Consider the following 19,732-nt stretch of genomic DNA (forward strand, 5'->3'; position numbering starts at 1 on the left):
GAGAAACTTGGGTGGGGGATGAGCCACCTGGTTTTACGGGTCAGAATAAACCTTGTTAAAAATTGTGAGTTTAGCAGGGATCCTTCGTGGCTAGGTAGGTAGGAAATGATTAAGCTGTTTGAGAGAACACGACACCTGAAACAATAACCATCTCCTTTGGAAGCTGAGCACATCGCTATCCACATCAAAGGTGTAAGGTAGGAGTTGTCTGTGTGGAAGCCAATGAAGTAGCAGGCAAGTTAGAAGCAAACAAGGACACGCTTTCAACTTGTAAGTTCTTTGAAGGGGAAGGGGGAAAAAGCACTTTCTTACCAAGAGCAATGTAAAATCTCTTTAACATGGTGGTGAATGCTCTGCTGCGTCTGCTTCTTGTGTTCTGCTTCACAGGTTGCAGGGTACTGCAAGAGCCAGTGTTGGCATCTTTCAGAGTAAAGAATGTGGGAGGTAAAGATAGCATTGGTGCCACCGGGGGAGGGTGAAGGAACTGGGGGAGGCTTCTGGCCTGATCACCTCCGATCCCGCTATCGGAACATGTATGGTTCAAAGTGCGGCCCTGTGAGTGTTCTGTGAATATGTATATATCGGTGCTTCACAGAACTTTTTATATATAAATATATATACAAAAAAATATATATATGGGTGGGTGTGTATATATCTGGATGGGGGTGTGTGTGTATATATATATATATATATGGGGGTGTGCGTGTGTATATATAGGGGGATATATATGGGGGTGGGTGTCTCGGGAAAGGGTGGGGGAGCCGTGCGCTCTCCTTGGGGAGGAAAGGCACCAAGTTCGGCTTTCAGGAGGCGACCGTGAAAACAGCGCTTCCTTCCGAGCCGCTTCCCCTGTCTCCCTGCACCAGGCAGGCCCGGCGGGTTTTTCTGACGTGCAGAGGCTGTTTGGGGGCCGGGGCGGAGGCTCAGGTTCCCTCCGGGTGTCCCGGCGTGAGCGGTTCCCGGCCCCAGCCCGCTGCCGGTATTGCCCTCGGGGGGGGGCCGGGGCCGCTGGCGGGGGGGGCCGGGCCGGGCCGGCGCTCACATGACGGGCGGGGGCGGGCCGGGCTCCCGCGACCCCGCGCTCGCCGCTCCCCGCGCTGCCGGGCCGGCGCCGGCTCCTGCCGCTGCCCCCGCCCCTGCCCTTCTCATCCCTGCCTCGTCCCTTCCCGCCGCTCTCCAGCGAAGCCCGCCCGTCCCGCTCCGGCCCGGGGCGCGGCCGGCTGCGTGCCGCCCCGCCCGCCTTGCTCTGCCTCCCGCTGCTGCTTTGCTGCCCGGCTCTCCCGGGGCCGCTGCCGTGTCCGTGTGCCCTGCCTCCGTCTCCGGCATGCCCGGGCCTTTGCCCCCCACAGAGCTGTACGCCTCGGAGCGGGTCGTCGTGCTGGTGTCCTGTGTGCTGTCCTTCCTGGGCTCCAGCCTCCTGGTTTGCACCCATGCCCTGTGGCCGGAGCTGCGGACCCGTCCCCGGCAGCTCCTGCTCTACCTGTCGCTGGCGGACCTCCTCTCGGCCCTCTCTTACTTCTACGGGGTGCTACAGGACTTCGACAGGACCTCATGGGACTGCGTGCTGCAAGGTGCCCTGTCCACCTTCTCCAACACCAGCTCCTTCTTCTGGACCATGGCCATTGCCCTTTACCTCTATATCATCATTGTGAGGGGCTCGCCCACAGGCACAGGCTTGCTCTGCTGCTTCCACGTCGTGAGGTGGGTGCTGTCCGCTGTTCCTGTGAGAGCACGAGGTGTGGACCCCCCAGGCACCCACCCTGTGGCCGGGAGCTGCTGCGTGCGGCACGCTCCGCTCTGCGATGAAGCGCTTGGACGGTTGCTTTGCTTAAGGACAGCGTGCCCTTCTCGAGTTCCTTTTAAACCGGGATCTGGCTGTCTTTTAACTAAACAGCCCTGCTTATTTCCCCCCTCCCCTCCCAAGTGAAGAAATGGAGATGTGGAAAAGTTAAAAATTACTTGCTTAAGGTCACATAGAAAAACCTCTGGCAAGAGATGATGACCCTGAAAATCCTGGCTTCTGCTTTCCCTGCACAATCTGCTCTGTCGTCCTAGAAATAATATCACGAAGCTTGTGTTTGCAATACCTGTCTGCTGCTGCCAAAACTCCCGTGTTTGGGATGTTTCCCTGGGTCCCCGATTTCCCGGTATCAGCCTGGTCTGTAGATCCTGCCCCTTTCCCCCCGGCAGGTTGCTGTAATTCAATACTTGCAGGAGAACGTAGTCTAGAAGTGAGGACGCTGCTGGAAAAGCACTTTGAAGGCTGTTTTGGCATGTTTGATTGAAAGCAAGACAAAACAGACCACAGTGGAGCTTTATGTCTCAGTTTCTGCTATTTAGCGAGCTGATTTTCCACGTTTAGTAAAAGCTTTCATTATGCAATTTGAGCTGGTGGAATCATGTGCTACCTCCACACTGAGCAAAACAGTGATCCTTTAGTCCTCTATGCTGCCAAGCTTTTGCAATAAATTATAAGAGGAATGATCTGGTTAAAAAAAAAAAAAAAATACCAGGGCAAGTACTGAATTTTCTTTGGTTTCTTAGTCAAATATTTGTCACCTTTTATTTTCAAACAGCATCATTTGGGAGATGATTGAATTAGAGCTGAGTCTGGGTAAAGGTGGGCCAGAGAAAGACATTAAGGCTATGTGTGAATCAGGGAGGAACTTCAATTCTTGCCCTACCTGTTCTAATTATTGCTTGGCAGCAAGGTCCGCATGCGAAGAAGCCTGAGGTGACTGCTCATGCATCTGGGTACACCAGGCTATTGTCGGTGAAGTTGAAATAAGATGCAGTGAGGCAGCGGAGTTTGTTAGGTTCTTTCATTTCAAGTGAATAGAGAGTTGCACTGTACGAATTATGGAGAGGACGGAGCGCCAGTAGAGCCACATGTTGCTTAAGGAACAGAAAAAAGGCGTCTGACTTCTTTATGGGCATGCTGTCTACATCAGGCTACATCAAAGAGTTGATGGCGATCTGGCCTACTTATAATTTTCCTGTCTGCTAGTCACTTGTTGCGCGGCCTTTGTCTGTACTTAAACTTCTCCATCTGGTTTAATGCTTCTCAGCATCATTGGCTACGAAGCACAGAAAGAAACAGGCAGAGTCACTGAAATAACGTTGGCTGTAATCTGTGCACTCTTTTAAAACTGTAACAATCCTGAAAGGTTGCTCTAACCCTGCGATAGAGAGGAAGGGAGTATTCGAACTGAACTTCCTCTGGGTGAATTTGCTAGGTTTATTTTCAGGTCTCGGCAGTAAAAATAAAATGCCATTTGCTGTTCTTGGTATTGATCAGCTCCACTTGCTCTGTTTAAAGGGCAATATAGATAGCTTTCATCGAAGACCTATTGCCAGGTTCTGCTTCGATGTGTAAGTGACTCCCATTCTGTGCAGAGCCAGCGTTTAAAGCTTCTTCCTGCTTCATGATCTGTTTGAAAAACCAAGGAAAGCAAGTGAGGACCTGTTCTCTGCCCATCCCCTTGTGACACAGCTTCCTTTTCTTCCTCCTTTCCTTCCCTGCTCTTTTATCATGACCTGAGTACTCAATCATAAAATCCAAGTCTGGACGTAATGCTTGGAGATGGCTCCCCCTCGCACTTTCCGGCGCTTCGCAGTCCTACTGGCTATCTGCGGTGCTGCCAGCCTCAAAATCTTGTAGTTCCATGCAGATAGGAACTGCTGCAACTGGTAGGAAAAGACACTAGTCCATACTTGAATTGCAGAAGGTAGGTGAGGGAGACCTGTCTAGGGCAAACGGGAAGGTGGCAAAGGGCAGATGATGTTTTAAGGATTTAAAGATAAGTTTACAGTATTTTTGTCTAGGCGAGAACCTGGGATTGTGTTGGTTTTTGTGGGTTGTGTTTTTTTTTTTTCCTCCTCCTTGCTTCATAGGCTGCTAATGGAGTCATGCAGTGACCATTGTGCCAAGAGTCATCCTGAGAGACCCTTCTGGAAGGGATTCAAGGCAGGATGGGGCTTTGTCATGTGCGTTTCCTATTCTTCACAAGCAATTACTCATAAGGGGCAAGTGTTTGTGAAGATGAATACTCTTTTAATGTTGAGTATAACCAGAGACTGTTCTTTAGCTGAGTGGAGCTGACTAAATATATGTTGGAAGTCAGTGCCTGAAGTTTCCTTTTTAGGGAAATTAGGATGTCACATTAAATGAAACCTGTGAAACAGGTTTGTTCCTTATTGATTCATGCGGTAACACATCTACCTGGTCTACTGCTAGACTAGAGAACTACAGGCTCTGTCCTGGTTTTAAACTTGTGTTGAGCTCAGATGAGCTTTGAAAGCAAGCTTACAGTTAGCTTTGAAAATATTTATGTAGTTGTAAGGTGTAAGTTCTGGCATCCAGAATGTGAATTTCCTGGCTACCTCACTTGTTCTGGATTTCTAAATATTGAGTATCATTTAGTTGGGTAATGTCATCTTTGCTGTGAGAGTAGGTGATCCAAACTTGGGGTGAGGAATGGACCAGAACCCACCTTGGGTTTGTTTCTTGCTTTGCTTTTGATTAGCAATTGCTGTCAACCTCTGAAGTATTTGCATTTCATGATCAGGCTATGCAGATGGTTATAAGCATATGCTTTTATAGATATATATATATGCTTTTATATATATGCACTTTTATATATAGATATATAAAGTGTGTGTGCTTATCTATATTATATATGTGTGTGTGCTTATCTAGATGTTTATAACCATGCCTATGTATGCATGCATGTCCATGGAGTACTTGGGGACCCTTTCATGTGCTGCTGTACTGTCCATCTGAGTTCTCCATGGACTGCCTCACGCATGACTGTGACCGAGCCAGTGCTAAATTTCAGAACCGGACTTAAGTCCCTAAGTGTTGCCTGTAAGGTACAGGCATCTCTTGAAAGTTGCTGTGGCTTTATCATTTCGCTTCTAAAAGCTTGTAGGTCAGGCCAACCAAAGTGCGAGCTACCTGACTGCCGGTGCCTTAGCTTTTAAATCCTTGCGTGCTTCTCTGGGAGGAGTCTCTGCTTGGTACCAGGAAGGTGGTACTTTGGTACTGCAAACTCCGTTTAATCTTTGAGTGAGTTAAAAAAAAAAGGGGGGGGGGGGCAAAAATTTAATTGGAGCAGATTTGGTCTGGAGTTCTGCTTACAATATATGCTTAAAGCTCTTTCCTAAAATTGGCTGGTATATCCAGAAGACTGATTTTTCTTTCTTACAGAGTAAAAATTTCTGTCCTCGGAAGGAATTGCCTGCAGGCTTGCTGGTAGGATGGCTTGTTGTCTAACCTGTGCAGGCAGGTGACTGCAAATCCTCCCTGCTTGTAAGAGCCTCTGGAAAAAAAAAAGCAGCTGTGCAGCGTAAATCAGAATGTGGTATTAAGCAATCTGACCCAGGCATACTGAGGACAGGAAAACCAACACAACTTGAGCTGTATGCTGCTATAGTTTAAGGGCCCTTGTCTTATCTTGTATAAATGCAGTATTGGTGTTAATATGGAAAGATATGCTGGGTTGAGTGTATTTTTATTAACAGATTGCTGGGGGCTGTATTGGGGAGATAAGTACTGTTGTATCTGCCTTAGAGATGGGATTGCCAGCCTTTTTACAGAGGTGCAAGGAGCCTTCTTTCCCTTCTCTCCCACATTGATTGCGTTTGGATCCAAGTGTGCTTTTGAGAGGTCCAGCCTACGTAACTGCCCTGGCTTTGGGGCTCAGAGTAAAATTTCCACCTCTTCGTGTTATCTTGGATCCTTTTTATTCCAGGCTTTACATGTGCCTTGGGTGTATAATATTCTGATTCTTCTGCTCCTCTGTTCTTCTAGACGGGTATAAAGCATTGATATTTTTCAGTCCATGGGAATCTGTCATTTAGGGGTTCTTAAGACTAATCAAATCGCAAGTCTCAGTTCTCCTTTCCAGTTTTCTAAAATGGAGCTGAAGAAGTTCACTGAAATGCCTGATTACTTTCTAGATTCTTTCTAACTTCACTTTGGGTTTGTAATCCTTGGTCTTTGGTGTGAGTTGTAATAGCCATCTGATCCCAATACACTATTTAAGTGAAAATTAACTGCCTGATGTGTGGCAGTTTTCTTCCACATTCTTCCTTTTACGAGTTAGATACTTGAAGATTTAAGTGCCTTGCCTACCGGTCTGTAATTTCGTACTGCGGCCTCTTACTGTGTCTGTACATTCTTATGCTGTTTTCTTTTATATCCATGCCTAGTAATGTGACCTGTTTTTTTTCTTCTCATATAATTCTCTTTCCGTTTCAGGTCACTGTGGAGATCATTATTTAGGCAAATTAGTTTCTTAATACACTTCCTTTTTCTTGATGCTGGACTCATTTGTGCTTGTGTGCCTTAATATGGTTTCTTCAAGGAAGTGCCAGTTCTCTTGAATTCTTTACCTTAGTGGTCAGTTCTTCCAAGTGTACTGAAATTTGAATCTCTTTGAATCTGTGATCCTTGTTTTCGGGCAAATCACCATTTTTACCAAAATAAGTCTTGAGTTGTGCAGGAGCTCTCACGGTGGTGGCGATGTTTGGAATGTTTTTAGAAAGCCTGCTCTGATAATAGCACGGGGAGGGCTTTCCGCAGCAGAACTGTCCTTAAATGACAACACTGGCTTGGATTAGCACTGGCTGTTCTGAACTGAACATTGAAACAAAATGTTCTAAACGTGCTAAAAGGTTGACTCGTAAATATAATGCTGTAAAAAATTCAGTTTGTTTTGTGAGTAGGTGAACCCAGACATTATTTAAGAGTAGGAAATGGGGTATTTTTGAGATCTAATATCATGGGATGATCTCTGATTTTTCAGTTGGGCTGTGGAATTTCAGATTATCTGGTCTACGCAACTGCTGGTTGCCTACGTAGTCTGATGCATACGAAACTGATTTTAGGAGGAAGATCCTTTTCGTGTTCTCTGCAGCTGCTCCAGGCTCTCAGTGAAAGACGAGCGTGAACCAGGAAGGTAATGAGAGCAATAGAGTAATGGCTTCGTTGTCTTTGTGTCTGGAGAGACCAGGAGGGTTATGCTGGAAGCTCAGTCTGAGCACTCTGAAGGGTTTGTGTCACTTCTTGAGGAAGTGTCCCTTGTCCCTCTTAAGGCTCCACAGACCCTTTCCCTGAGGATGAGTATGGGAAGGGCAGGCGAGGCGTTCAGTTGAATGCAGGGCAGTATTTCGGCTGTGGAGCCCGGTGTGAGCTGTACATCGCAGGCTGGGGCAGGCCTGTGAAGTCCTGGGGATTAACAGCACTCGGGAAGGGGCTGGGTATTTTCGCGTTTGGGCTCATGGAATTTTTCAGTTCTTCCTCATGGTTTTTTTTGTGGGCAGCCCAAGCTGCTGAGTGACTTCATTCATGTGTGTCACCACAGCTATTTTTCTTCTAAATGTTTCCCTATATTTGCCTCTGCTGTCAAGAGAGAAGCCAAAGTCAAAACACAGCTCCAAATTGTGTGAATATGGCTCCTCTTTGCTTTCTTAGCTTTTTGCTGTTACTGCCAGTGCTTTTCCTTGGGAAGAAACTTGCCCTTTGTCCTTCAGAAATTATCCTTTTACTCCCAAAATATTGATTACACCTCCATTGAAAAGCAAAAAAACCCACCGATGGAATAAAATCGTGGATTTCTTTGTGTGCTGGTCCTTTGTGCCAAGTGTCGCTTAGGAATCAGAACGTGGGATTTGGTTGCTTGTGTTCTGAGAGCTGTCAGCCAGCCAGCTTGCTCTTGAATGGCCGGGTCCCACACGATAGTCACACTGTGCAAAGCTCTGGCCTTGTCACATCCTCGACCCCCGCGAGCGGAGGGCAGTAGGTGGGATGTCTCCTGTTCACCTCGCTGGACCCTGGCCGCGTGCTGTGCAGGCCAGGTTCCAGTTCAGAGTGGAGCACGTCGTTATGCATCTGTCCTTCAGGACTGGGGATCCAAGTTCCTAGGGTGGGTCCCCAGGAGGTGGATTTGCAGTCCACGTTCATACGCTGTCACATACCTGTTTGTCAGTCACTTCCCTGACGCCTCATGCAGGAGCGTCGATGGTCAGGAATAGGTACTGGCCTCCTGTCTGGTGAAGAATCCCTTGGTCTGTCACCCATTTTCCCTGGAAGGACTAAACTGAGTACGTTCTTGACTTAACCTTGCTCTTCGTGTTCTTTCCTCAGCTGGGGAGTCCCCCTTGGCATTACGGTGGCTGCTGTTGCTCTGAAGAAGATTGGCTATGATGCCTCCAATGTTTCTGTGGGCTGGTGTTGGGTCAACTTGGATGCAGAGGATCGGGTCTTGTGGATGTTGTTAACGGGGAAAGTTTGGGAGATACTGGCCTACGTGACTTTGCCGGTGCTCTACATTCTCATCAAGAAGCACATTAACAGAGCGGTGAGTATTTTGCTGCTTTCAGCTTAGGTTACAGACTTGCCATGTCATTATATCCTCCCATGCTCTGAAGGCTTTGCTGCATATTTAGCAGCTGCACAGGCAGGAGTTGCTTCATGTACTGCTGAAATGCACCCACCAGTGGGAGAAGCAGTACACCTGACTGAGCAGCCTGCAGCATCATTACACAACCACTTAGCACAGGAAGAATGTAAAAGCCTTTTGGAAATTTAAGGGGTTATGGGATGCACATGAGTGAAATGTAAATCCTACAGTAAGCGTTGAAACAGGATGTGAAGGACAAAATTCAGCTTTGATCCGTCTGCCACAGTTCCACTCGTACCAAGCCTGAGGTGAGCGTCTGGACTTACCTAACCTCAGCCATTTTAGGATCTCTAATGATAGTTTGCGTTTATGAATACCTGTTTTGTACTAGCAGCATAAAGCCCCATTTGGGAGTCTGGGCACTATAGCAGTAGGCACCATAGGCATACGCAATACAGGAAGACACCCTGGCCCAGGAGGGTTTCAGAATTCAGAGGCTTATTTGCTGCTGTTCCTTGTGAATACAAAGAATCCAGGCATCTAGGACAGCATTTGCATAATAGAGAAATCTAGATTGAGAGTGGCAGAAGGGACTACATCCAGAGATTCTTTTTTTCTCTAAGTTGTATTGGGGGGGATGGACCTGGATAGATGTCCTGCTGGAAGACGCTACCACTGCAAACCTGCTTGCTGTGGTGAAGCTATGGCAGTGGTAGTTAGGGATCAACACAAATCTGGTTAGGGCAGGATCCCGCAGACGAGTTGGAAGAACAACATAGTCTTAAGCAGTTGAAAGGGGAGTTGGGAAGGGTTTACTAGTGCCTGTCACCATCACCTGACGTAAATCAGACGGGACGCTGTGTTCCAGCAGCTGCCAAAGATAGCAGTGTGACTGCTGGAAACCTGACCCCATGGGGCCAGGCTCTTGCCCTCTCGCTCTGCCAGGGATTCTTGGGCGCTCTGCTCTCCCTTTCCCTCTTACAGGAGCAGCGCTGAGGGCAGGCAGTTGTTGCTCTCTAATCTCGTATCGTAACGGGGGGTCTGAGGGCTGGAGCAGCAATACACGGGACCGTCTGGACTGGAGAATCTCTCTTCTCATCACTAGGGATTTTGCCAAGCCTGGTAGCCTGCTTACTAAGCCTCTTTAGTAAGTGGGAGGAGGTCTCCCACTTCCAAGGAAGAGCAATAAGCAGCTGGGTTTGGGCTGTGTTAATGGCTGAAGTGGGTTTTGCAGTAGTGGCTCCTGCACGGTCTGAGAGGCAGGAGAAATTATGGAAGTAGCTGTTGGGGGACACACGCAGGGTGTGTACTAGGGACTTTACAAATGGAAAAGACTGCACGGGAGTGGATGGGAAGCTACACTGAAAGCCCTCAACGGGCTTTGACTCAGGCCACTGTGCAGTGTTGTCATGCAGCTCTGTTGTGGTGGAAGTAAGGTGTCAGGACTGGGAGTACTGGACTGAAGGAGAATACTATGCATCAAAGTTGTGTGTGCTCTGTAGCCCTGATGGTAGGAGGAATAGTTTTCTGCAGGTCAGCTATCCTGAGATTTCATCTCTTCACCCACATTAACATTCTGGTATTCAGCATCATGTGTCCCAGCAGCTGCTCTGTGCGCTGTGTTGACCTGCTCTCCCCCAGCCAGGGATCTGAGTGCATCCAGTAGCTTCTATCACAGGAAGGTCTCGTGGGCCGTATACCTCCAACCACCCTGACCCAGGACACAGATCCCTGATTTTTTTTCTCCATGTGCTGGTATAGAGAGGTTTGCTGGCTTGTCCAAATCTATGGAAGCCCATTGCTGACAGTGTATGGTCAGAAATCAGGCAGCAGGTTCTACACAAACATAATGAAGGGCTCGTTCACATGGGCATAAATTCCTTGTGGAACTTGCTGGCTGTGTCCATGGTGAAGGCCAAAAGTTTGAATAGTTTGAGAAGGATGAGCTAGACTTCTCCCTATATGTACATACATATATATGTGTGTGTGTATATATATATATCAAGAGGCCTTCCCAAGGCCAAACCCTTAGCCATGCATTTACAAAGACCACTTTGTAAGTGCCAGCAGCAATGGGGTCAGGCCACTGGCCCAGCAAAACTGTTTTGTGGACCACTATTTTTTTTTTTTTTTTACTTTGTTATGACCTGGTTTCTTGGCAACTACGTAGCGGTGTTTGTTAATATAAAGCTTCAGTGGGACTCTGATAAGGGCTGGATATCCTTTATTTGCCGCTCCTTGGCTTCAGCAGGAATGTTTGTGTTCACAAGGGCAGAATGTGGCTGAAGACCGGTGCTCATAACTGTGCCCCTGTTAGCTTCCCGCAAGATGCAAAAATTTAGTTTGCTTTGGAAAGAATCCCTGGAGCTAAATGTCCGACGTGTAGCTTTTTGTTCACGTTTTTGTCTCCCTCCCACCCTCCGTGGAAGCACGCAGCTCTCTCGGAGTATCGCCCCATTCTCTCAAGAGCACCTGCATTTCAGCCCCGGACTTCCATAGCAGATAAGAAGTTGATTCTCATCCCTGTCATCTTTATCATCCTCCGCATCTGGAGCACAGTGCGATTCATTCTGACCCTCTGTAACTCCCCTGCAGTGCAAAATTCAGTCCTGGTTGTCCTGCATGTAAGTATTTGCCAGGAAATGCATTAGGAGGAGGATCTGGGAGGGAGATAAAGCTTTGTTGCTCTTAATATCACTTTTTTGTGGCAGGATGCAGCGCATACTGGTAAAACAAGATGCATATTGCAAGAACATCTGCTCTCTACTTGCAAGCGCTGTCTGGGATGCTCAGCAATAGCTATTTCAGCAGCATCTAGTGGCTACAGAGAATAACTGCAATAGGAGTGTTGGGCAATGCCAGCTGCTTGTAGGAAAAGCAGGCTCAGACCAGAAATGTTGGGTGTCTGCCCTTCGGCAGGGCTCAGCCTGCTCCTCCCCGAGCCCAGGCTGTGGAAACGGCAACCCACAACAGCCATCTGGTCTGCTTGTGGGTGCAAGGTTGATTTTCTGAATCTATTTTTCTCGTTCAGGTGGAAGTTGCTGACTGGTAGTTGGGCAGTACCGTAGCTGGTCTGACATGATGTTTGCTTGTCTCTGGGGGGTGCCTGTAGGAACAGCACTGGTTAATTCCTCTCTTGCCCTTGCAGGGAATCGGTAACACGTTCCAAGGAGGTGCCAACTGTATTATGTTTGTCCTCTGTACGCGGGTGGTCCGGACTCGGCTGTTTTCCTCCATTTGCTGTTGCCGCTACGATGAGTTGGATTGGCCTTTGCAAAGATCAAACAGCTACTGGGACCACCCAGAACCCCACAACAGCAAGGATGTGCCAGGCCCTGAGCGGACGAAACCCCTGCTTTCCAGCACCTGAGCCTGGGCTGCCTACATCTCAGTATTGATTTCTTCTTTCTTGGTAAAGATCCAGTGTGAGTCTTTCCTCCTGCCCTGCCTGTGCACAGCTTCACGATGTGAGGGGTGGGGAACAGCTATCAGTAAGCAGTTGACAGAGAGGTAGGTTTCTGCTGCCGCTGCGGGGGTTCCCTGTCTGACTCCACAGCAGCTCCCCATCATGCTCCTTTGGGGTGAAACCATTTATAGAACCGATCCACTCCCCTTCCCTGTGAGCTGGGGTAGTGTCTGTTACTCAAGTCTGTAAAATGAGGAAATAGATTGCAGTGCTGTCTGGCCCACAAGGACAGGACACCAGTGAAAACTGAAGAAGAGGAATTAGTGGCTCCTTCTGATGCAAAATACCATGCACACATACATTCCTTCAGTACTATGCAGTTCAGATGTATTTAGTGCCTCAAGTATTCCTCATAAGGCAATGCAATCCCTGCTGCCGATCATCATAAAAAGAAAACGGCGGGTGATTCATCCAAGCTTACGTAGAAAATCTGTAGGAGCAAAAACTTGACAGAAGCTCTTCATCATTTCAGGTACAAGATTGGGCACTGATGCCCTTGCATTGGTCTAGTTGTGTAAGCCTCTGGTTTCCTTGCGCTTGACCTCATGAATGATGGCTGCAGAACATGCAGCGGTGTCAAGACTTAATCCCCTTAAGAGCACTCGGGGTTGGGGTGCTTTGTGGGCTCCTGTCTGAAGCAGATATTGATAGCACTCTCATCAGGAACAGAGTGCAGCTGAAGGAGGTAAAAACCTAGAGCAGTTGTCCTGACTGCTTAGGTAAATGTAAACCGTGATGTGCTGGGAACTGCAGTCTCTTCAGAAAGAGTATGAAACCACGTGTATTTCTGCAGTTATACTTACCCCGCAGGTGACACCCAGTAAAAAGGGCTGAGTCGGAACGGCAGCAAGCCTGCCTGGGCATGAGGCAGAGCAGGGGCTGAGCATCCTGGAAAGCAAGCTGTCTATTGGGTATGGGAGCTCTCCGAGTAGACCTCTCTCATGTACATCTGTTTCTTGTCCTCCCAGACCACAAAGCCTGAAAAAACAAAGGATTTTTTTTAATCAGTTGACAATTCTTTTTAATTTGTGTAACAAGTTTTTGCAAAAAGAACAGGAGCCTCATGAATTGCCTGGGGAGAGAGGGCAGCTGTCAGGCTCCCACTGCTCCAGGCACCCAGCTGCTCAAAAGCTGCTCTTATTAGTTTCATTTTAGTCATTTTAACTGCATACAGAACAGTTAAATGATACAGTGATCTCATGAGACTATAGGCAGAGGCGAGTCCTGTTATTTCCTGAATTGACGACTTGGCATTAGCTTTATTATTATTAATATATTTAAGCTCTCTCGTACACAGGCTGTGTAAACGTGGGGAGATGGAGTCCTCAAGAGCTCGTTAGCCCATTTCATGGGGCTGTAGAGGGGCTCAGCTCTTTAGCATAGCTCTTTAGCACCCTTAGAGTCTTTGAAGGTAGATGCAAGCATCTTATCTCTGGCACAGGTGACTTCAAGAGGTTTTTCCTCCTTTCAAAAGGCTTTTTTAGACTTCTAACAGCTAAGTAGCAACCTTGGTAACTCAACCTCATGTTAATCCCACATGGCTTGGAAAGAGGAGCTCTGTTAAAAACTTCTTGCAGAAAGGCAGGATAGTAAATCTTAAATTTTATGAGACTTGGAATTTTGCTGTGTTCGGTTTTTTGGAGCCAGCCCTGAAGAGGGGAAGTAAAATTGTCACCAACTTGGCTTAAGGGGAAAAAAAACCCCAAAACACCACAAACACAAAAAACCACCCCCCATTCCCCCCAGAAAAGAAAAACCAACCTAATGGAAACAGATTCCTTGTTCTCAGTTTGCCTTTTTCCATAACAGAGCTCTGAGAAATGCTTTTGGAGGAATGTGCAGCTGGACAGAATTACATTTCCAGCTCCCAGGGGTTCAGGGAAGCATGCTGGTTTGTAAAGGCCAGCTACTGGCACCTGTGCTGATACACGTGGAAAGTCTCTGGCCATCTTCATGTCGGCAAGGACGGAGAAAGAAAAACAGCCAAGAGGGAACCTCTTTAGAAGTGTCTGTAGTTCCTAACACTGAAGCTGACTGCAGCCTAAGTATAAACAGAGAAGGGGTAACGGGAGGCGGCGTGCAGAAATGCTTGGCTGCTCCTGGCAGGTCCCCCTCAGTCTCTGGCATGAAGGGCAAGTGCCGGGGTGGTGCTGGAGTGCAGTTCTCCCTGCAGCCTCAGCTGTCTGTGAAGATGACTCTGAGCTCTTTCCTGTCAGGCATGCACTGCAGAATTTTCACTCGGATGTTTCTGAAGGTGGCTGAGGTTGGGGTACCTGGCTGTACTTCAGGAATGGGTGTCCCATGCCTGTTTTCAGCTGCTGCAAGGTGGTGTCCCTGATGTCCACAGGGACATCACCACCCTGTGGGCATCAGCTGCAGCAAGCCTGTTGTCCCGGCTCAGGGCAAACCTGTGCACACTGGCTGCAGGAAGATGGGACAGTCCTGGATTTTAACTGTGCTTCATTTTGAGCAGGTGCGGGATCATCCCAGAGTCCCACAGAGGGAGCTAAAGCCTGGGAAAAGCACTGCTGGAGTGGCTGAGCAAACTGAAGAGGTCCCACTCCTCCTCGGCAGTCAGATACCAGCTGCTCTGGCCTTGAACTGTCCTCTGGAAGATACTGTTTGGCTGTACTCCAGCTTCCTGGTTTTCTTCCCTCCTTCCCCTCTCCCTCCACTATAAGTCTTAAAAATTGTTTGGGGTTTTGCTTTTCTGTCTGACAAGGCAAATGTGTTCTGAGTTCTGGGGTGAACAAATATCATGGCGATAGGAAAACTTTAGTAACTGCTGAATAGGACTGTCCTGGGCATGGATTTCAGTCCTAGTGTGTGAAGTCTTCCAGGGAGCTCCAGGCTGGCTCCTGTTCTTCACTGGAATGTGGACAATAGTGTGCAAACATGCTTGTTTTGTGGTGGAGATGGATGGTTCCTCTTGATGGTTTATTCCTCCTCCTTGGTGGTTAGGGGTCATCATCAGGGTTTGTGGTGGCAGCATGCTTATTGCCTCCTGGGGAAATCTGAGACTCTGCAGACTCCCTTGGTGCTCAGGGATATCTGGACGTACCACCGCAGCCTCCAGCAAGGACAGCCCTCACCAGCAGCAAGACGATGCCTGGCATGCACTCTGAACTCCAAATGTCCTCTGCCGAAGCTCAGGCTACGATCTGTTCTTGCTTTGGGAGTGTTATATCAGAGCTGGGGAGGGGATGGTTTTTGTTTGCTATTTGGGGATAGTGTTTTATCTTATTTACAGCTCCTCGCTTGTTTTTTAAACATTTTCTCCAACTTTTACAAAATAAAGTTTTGTTTCTTTACCAAGATGTTGTTCAAGCATGTTGTGATGGGTCTCAGCACCTTGGAGAACTTGGATGAGAAACTGTTGCAAGATCTTCCTTCAGGTTTTTTTTGTCTACCATAAATACGAACGCATGTACAGGAAGACAAATCTTTTCTACCTACTTGTAGATATGTTCCTCTTATTATCTTTTTTGTATGTATAGAAACGTAAACCTTTCATCAGATTGAGCAACCTGTCCACCAGTATGTATTGTTATAGTTCATTCTTACTGGCCTATTGCTATGAACTGTGAAGAGACCTCTGAGAAGTGAGTATGTGGGTCCTGTTGACCTTACGGACTGTGGCTCTCAGCTATGTGAGAGGACAAATGTTATGTAATCACGAGATTACAAATTGCACTTCCTCCACATGAGGCCAGGCTGTAAGATAGGTGGGACTAATGTTGGGGAGAGCTGGTGCCATCCCAGGACTTGCCCAATTAGAGAAAATTCAAGTCATTATGGGGAAAAAAACCAGAGGTGTGGGCAGGCTGACAGTCGAGTATTGCTTTGTAAGTTGCCATGATTCCAACCTGTGAATGAACTTTTCTCAGAATAGGTTCAAACTTTGGCTGTCTCTGAGCTGGGAGCAGCCAAGACCCCTGGGGTAGTACGTGGTGCTGGGCCATGGCTATATTCACAACTGATCGAGCGACAGTGTCTGTTACAAGGGTTGCATAATGCTTCCCATCTGGGATATCTGCTTTTCCGTGGTTTATAACCGTGCCTCAAATTTAACCGGTTGATCTGTGGCAGGCGAGGAAAGGAGGCCGGATGCTGTAGACAGCAAGCAGAGGGAAGCTTGCTTGTTCTGCAGTGTTAGAAGTGATTGAAGGCTTCTTGCAGTATTTTGGCTGTTCTGTCAGGGCACTTGCAATGTGTGCTTTGTGTCAACACTCTGCCTTCTGACTGCATGACAAGCCTTTGAGAAAAACGTTAGCTTGCACATCAAGGGCTGTACTTCGGTTTCTCTATCCTAAATATTGCCATCCCTGAGCATGTCTTTGCCACTTGGAGCTCCTATACTCTGTGCTCCAACACGTGGACTAGGGGTTGATGTCAGAACGAAGGGCAGGGAGCTGAGCTGTGTGCTGGTTTCCAGTAACTCTTGGGAGAATTTGAAGTTCAGAGTGGTATTTAAGTATATAAAGACAGAAAGAGCTGTACGTGTGGGGAGGGTGCTGGCTGCCTACTATGGGAGTGGAGCCTGGGGAGGGGACATAAGAAAAGCTAGGTCTGCAAAGAGCAGAGCTTCTTAAATAACAAGAGCTGGAAGAAAACCAGGCTGGAAAGAGGAGAAGGACTTGTGGTTCGAAGTGGAGTTGGAAGTTTTAAGACTGACTGGATAAAAAAGTACAAGCCCGCAATGAAAATGTTGAGCGGAGGAGAGCGGGCTGTGTGAAGGAGGCAGGAGTGGGATGCAGCTCTGGATTGAGGGGAGTAAGAGCAAAGGGCTGTAGCGGCTGGAGGGTGCTTGCCCACGCTTTTTCTGCAGGCAGGAGTTGTTAGAACTTGGTGAGTTCACCTCTTGCTTATACTTACTATCACTACTGTTATACTGCTGATCAGTACTGTTGATACTGATTTGGTCATTGCAAAATCCTATTCTCCTTTTCTCCCTTTTAGTCTTCTTCCCAAGACTTGAGTCTAATTGTGCAAGATGATCCCCGGCTTTAGGAGTGAACCAAGGTTCTGTAGTACAAGAGGATTTGGGCGATGTCAGTTTTACTTTAAAACCTAGAAGTTGTGTGTTTAATGAACCATCTATTTGCAAGAAAAGGATAAATCATCTTGTTGCCAAAGCAGAGGAGCATCTTAGAAAAGTAATTTCTGGCTGCGCCACTACTATCTTCTCTTCTCATCATGAAGAACAGTTACAGAGATGACACCAGAGTACTCTAATGCTGCTGAACCGAATGTCTGTAAGACTCACGGTTGCATAATCCAAGTGACTCCTGCTACTCAGAAGCAGCGTGAAGGTCTGTTGTGCTGCGCTGAATTCCATGTATCTTGTAGTCTGTGCAACCCTGTAGGGAACCGCAGAAATCAGTGCGGAGTGGCATGAGCTGGCAAAAGGCAGGTCTTGGCTCGCACAGTTGGTATTTCTCTCCTGGATAGAAAAATGAACCCACTAAGGTCCAGGAGGGCAGTGTGGGTATTTTGACAGTCAGGTGCTTCTGCTGAACAAAGTGCAGATGGAGGTTTAATATTCAAGCATTCCAACGCCTTCTGAAACATCTCCGGGGTCACACAACCCTGCCAATAGAGAAAGGCCCAGACAATTCCCAGACCAACTTACCAGGTCGTGATATGGTAAGTTCACAGATCTGTCTGCTCCTTTGTTTTTATTTTGGGGATGCGTCTGTATGGCTGGGACTCTTCTGAGATGGTCTTCGAGGGCAGCAATGGAAACAGAAGAAGGCTGGCAGGATGCTACCTAGCATTGCCTTTGTGCAGCGAAAATAGGGTCTCGTTTACTTCTTAGTTCCAGAGCCTCATGTGTGCTACTCCTTACCTGCAGACTGTGCTTATTTATCCAGCAATCCCCTTTCCTATTGCTAGGGGATCAGACTGCCGTATCTACCTCTTACTTAATTGGCTGGACGCCATTTATGCAGCTGATAAAGCAGTATCTGTATATGACTAATTTGCAGGCAAATTACTTGTAACTTAAATTATTGTTTCACCTTGAGGCCCTACTTGTAGCTCAGGACTGCTTATGGTATTGAATTAGCCTTGACTGAACATGCAATTCCTTCCCAAAATGCAGGTGAAAAGGCTGCTAATGTCACTCTTCTGGACATATACTGTGGGATGTCTCCTGATAAGCATCCTCACTGCAAGCATTGCAGTCAGCATACTGCAGCATGGCTGACTGCCAGCTCCTAATCTAACCATCACTTTTCTATAGCTCAGTGCTAATGTTCTCCAGCAGATCTATTCTCCTGGAAATTAAGCCTCCCCTCTTAATTATTTTTGCCAAGGATATCAGGGTTTCATAGGATCCAGCTTTGAGCACAGACAACTGGGCTGAGTGTAAATGGTTTCCTGCACACGTGCATGGGAACTCTTACCATGTGGTGGACAAGTGCAGAGGAGAGAAGATACAGAGCTGAGTTAATGTCTTCAGGCAAATGCACTCTGGGGTGAAGAGCAGATGTAAGAAGCTTAATATGTGCTGTAGCTGAAGTTGAAAATGTGGTTGTAAAATGCCTGTAAAAATTGCTCTCTCTGCTTGTTACTGGCTCTGTTCTTTGCCCAAGTCCAACAGGATCTCAGCTGTTGAAGAAGTTATACCCCTGCAATTGCTTTGAAAGTCCAAGGAGAAGTTCATTCCCCATTCTGTCTCCCTTCATTGAACTCTTCCAAGATCATCCCAGTGCCAAGTACGACCTTACGGATGTTGTTACCAGATTCTTGCTGTGACTGGCAAATATTGAAAGTGTTGTGCTGCCATAAGCAAATATTTACTCTGATGAAGGATTTCTGATGGCAAATATACATGTCCTGTTTGATTTCTGTATGTGTCAAGATTATTTCTTCAAGTTCAGGGAAGGAGTTTAAAGACCATGATAGAGAATTCTCCTTTCTTATTATTACTGAGCATCAAAGTGGCTGTCATTCTGCTAAGAGCTCCCAGAAGAATTAGACTGTCTTTAAAGAACAGGGATTTCACAAAAGAAGTTTGTCCTCCTTGCAACTTCCCCAGCCCTGGGGCAGAATGGCTCGCTTTCCATTTTCTCTCTTCTGGCCAAAGATCTGTGAAAGTGAGAACTAAACTAGCTGCTGAGTGAGCTATGACCTGTCCCATTTGTTTTGGGGTGCTTTGAGCAATGTTTGAAGGCAGCATGGGAAAAGCTGAGCTAGCTCAGTGTCTTGGTTAGTGCCAGCTAGCTACCTTCTCTGCTACATTCTGTCAATGGGAATGCAGAGAAAGGTAGAGAAAGATGAGTTACGGGTGAAATGAATATTCTGGTTTGCATCTCGCTTCAGTTAAGGCACCAAGCCATAGGTGGGACTGAAGCAGGAGTAGTTCCTGAAAGAGACAGGAGTGTTCTTGAGGTGTGATCCACTGTCAAGATATCCTAGCAAACAGCACCCTTGAGGATGTTAACTTATAACTAATGCAATAAAAGACAAATGACAAGAAGTCTAGGGCCTAAGCTCCACTACCCTGAAAGCAACAGGGCTCTGTCCCCATTCCTACTTTTAGAGCAGGATGTTTTCACCTGGAGGAAGGGAGGCTGCAACCAAAGAATGCATGCAAGGCACATGAACAACTCCTGTTGCTCAAGAGGATGCTTTTTCTTTTTTTTTTAAGCTGGCTGTTAAAGATAGATGGACCAATAACGACCAGGTTTGGTTCCAGTTTCTCCAGCTGCTGGAGGTATCTGTGAACTTTGCATTTCACTGATAAACTCTAGAAATTGTAGTTGACTATTAACTAAGTCCTGTACTGTTCAAAGTAGTCTCATAGTGTAGGAGGTTAATACTAAGCCAGCAACACGTGGTATACCTTGCAGGTAGA

The 19,732-nt window shown here is 47.2% G+C and overlaps 1 protein-coding gene across 12 annotated transcripts in view; it reads left to right on the forward strand.

Annotated features, from left to right (window-relative positions):
- The window catches only part of GPR157 (G protein-coupled receptor 157), a 34,309-nt gene extending 19,001 nt beyond the window's left edge, over positions 1-15,308 (forward strand). For 6 of the 12 annotated variants that reach the window (XM_072883731.1, XM_072883730.1, XM_072883734.1 and 3 more), the window contains 4 exons: positions 8,150-8,363; positions 10,835-11,029; positions 11,554-11,817; positions 14,345-15,308. In XM_072883731.1, the coding sequence (XP_072739832.1) occupies positions 8,150-8,363; positions 10,835-11,029; positions 11,554-11,775 (631 nt within the window). In that variant the 3' untranslated portion in view covers positions 11,776-11,817; positions 14,345-15,308. Of the gene's footprint in view, positions 1-1,197; positions 1,702-8,149; positions 8,364-10,834; positions 11,030-11,553; positions 11,916-14,344 lie in introns of those variants that run through there. The other 6 variants (XR_012045798.1, XR_012045799.1, XR_012045800.1 and 3 more) reach the window with 4 other exon arrangements.
- The last annotated feature ends 4,424 nt before the right edge of the window (positions 15,309-19,732 follow it).

Source organism: Ciconia boyciana, chromosome 19 (assembly GCF_034638445.1).
Source record: "Ciconia boyciana chromosome 19, ASM3463844v1, whole genome shotgun sequence".
NCBI lineage: Eukaryota > Metazoa > Chordata > Aves > Ciconiiformes > Ciconiidae > Ciconia > Ciconia boyciana.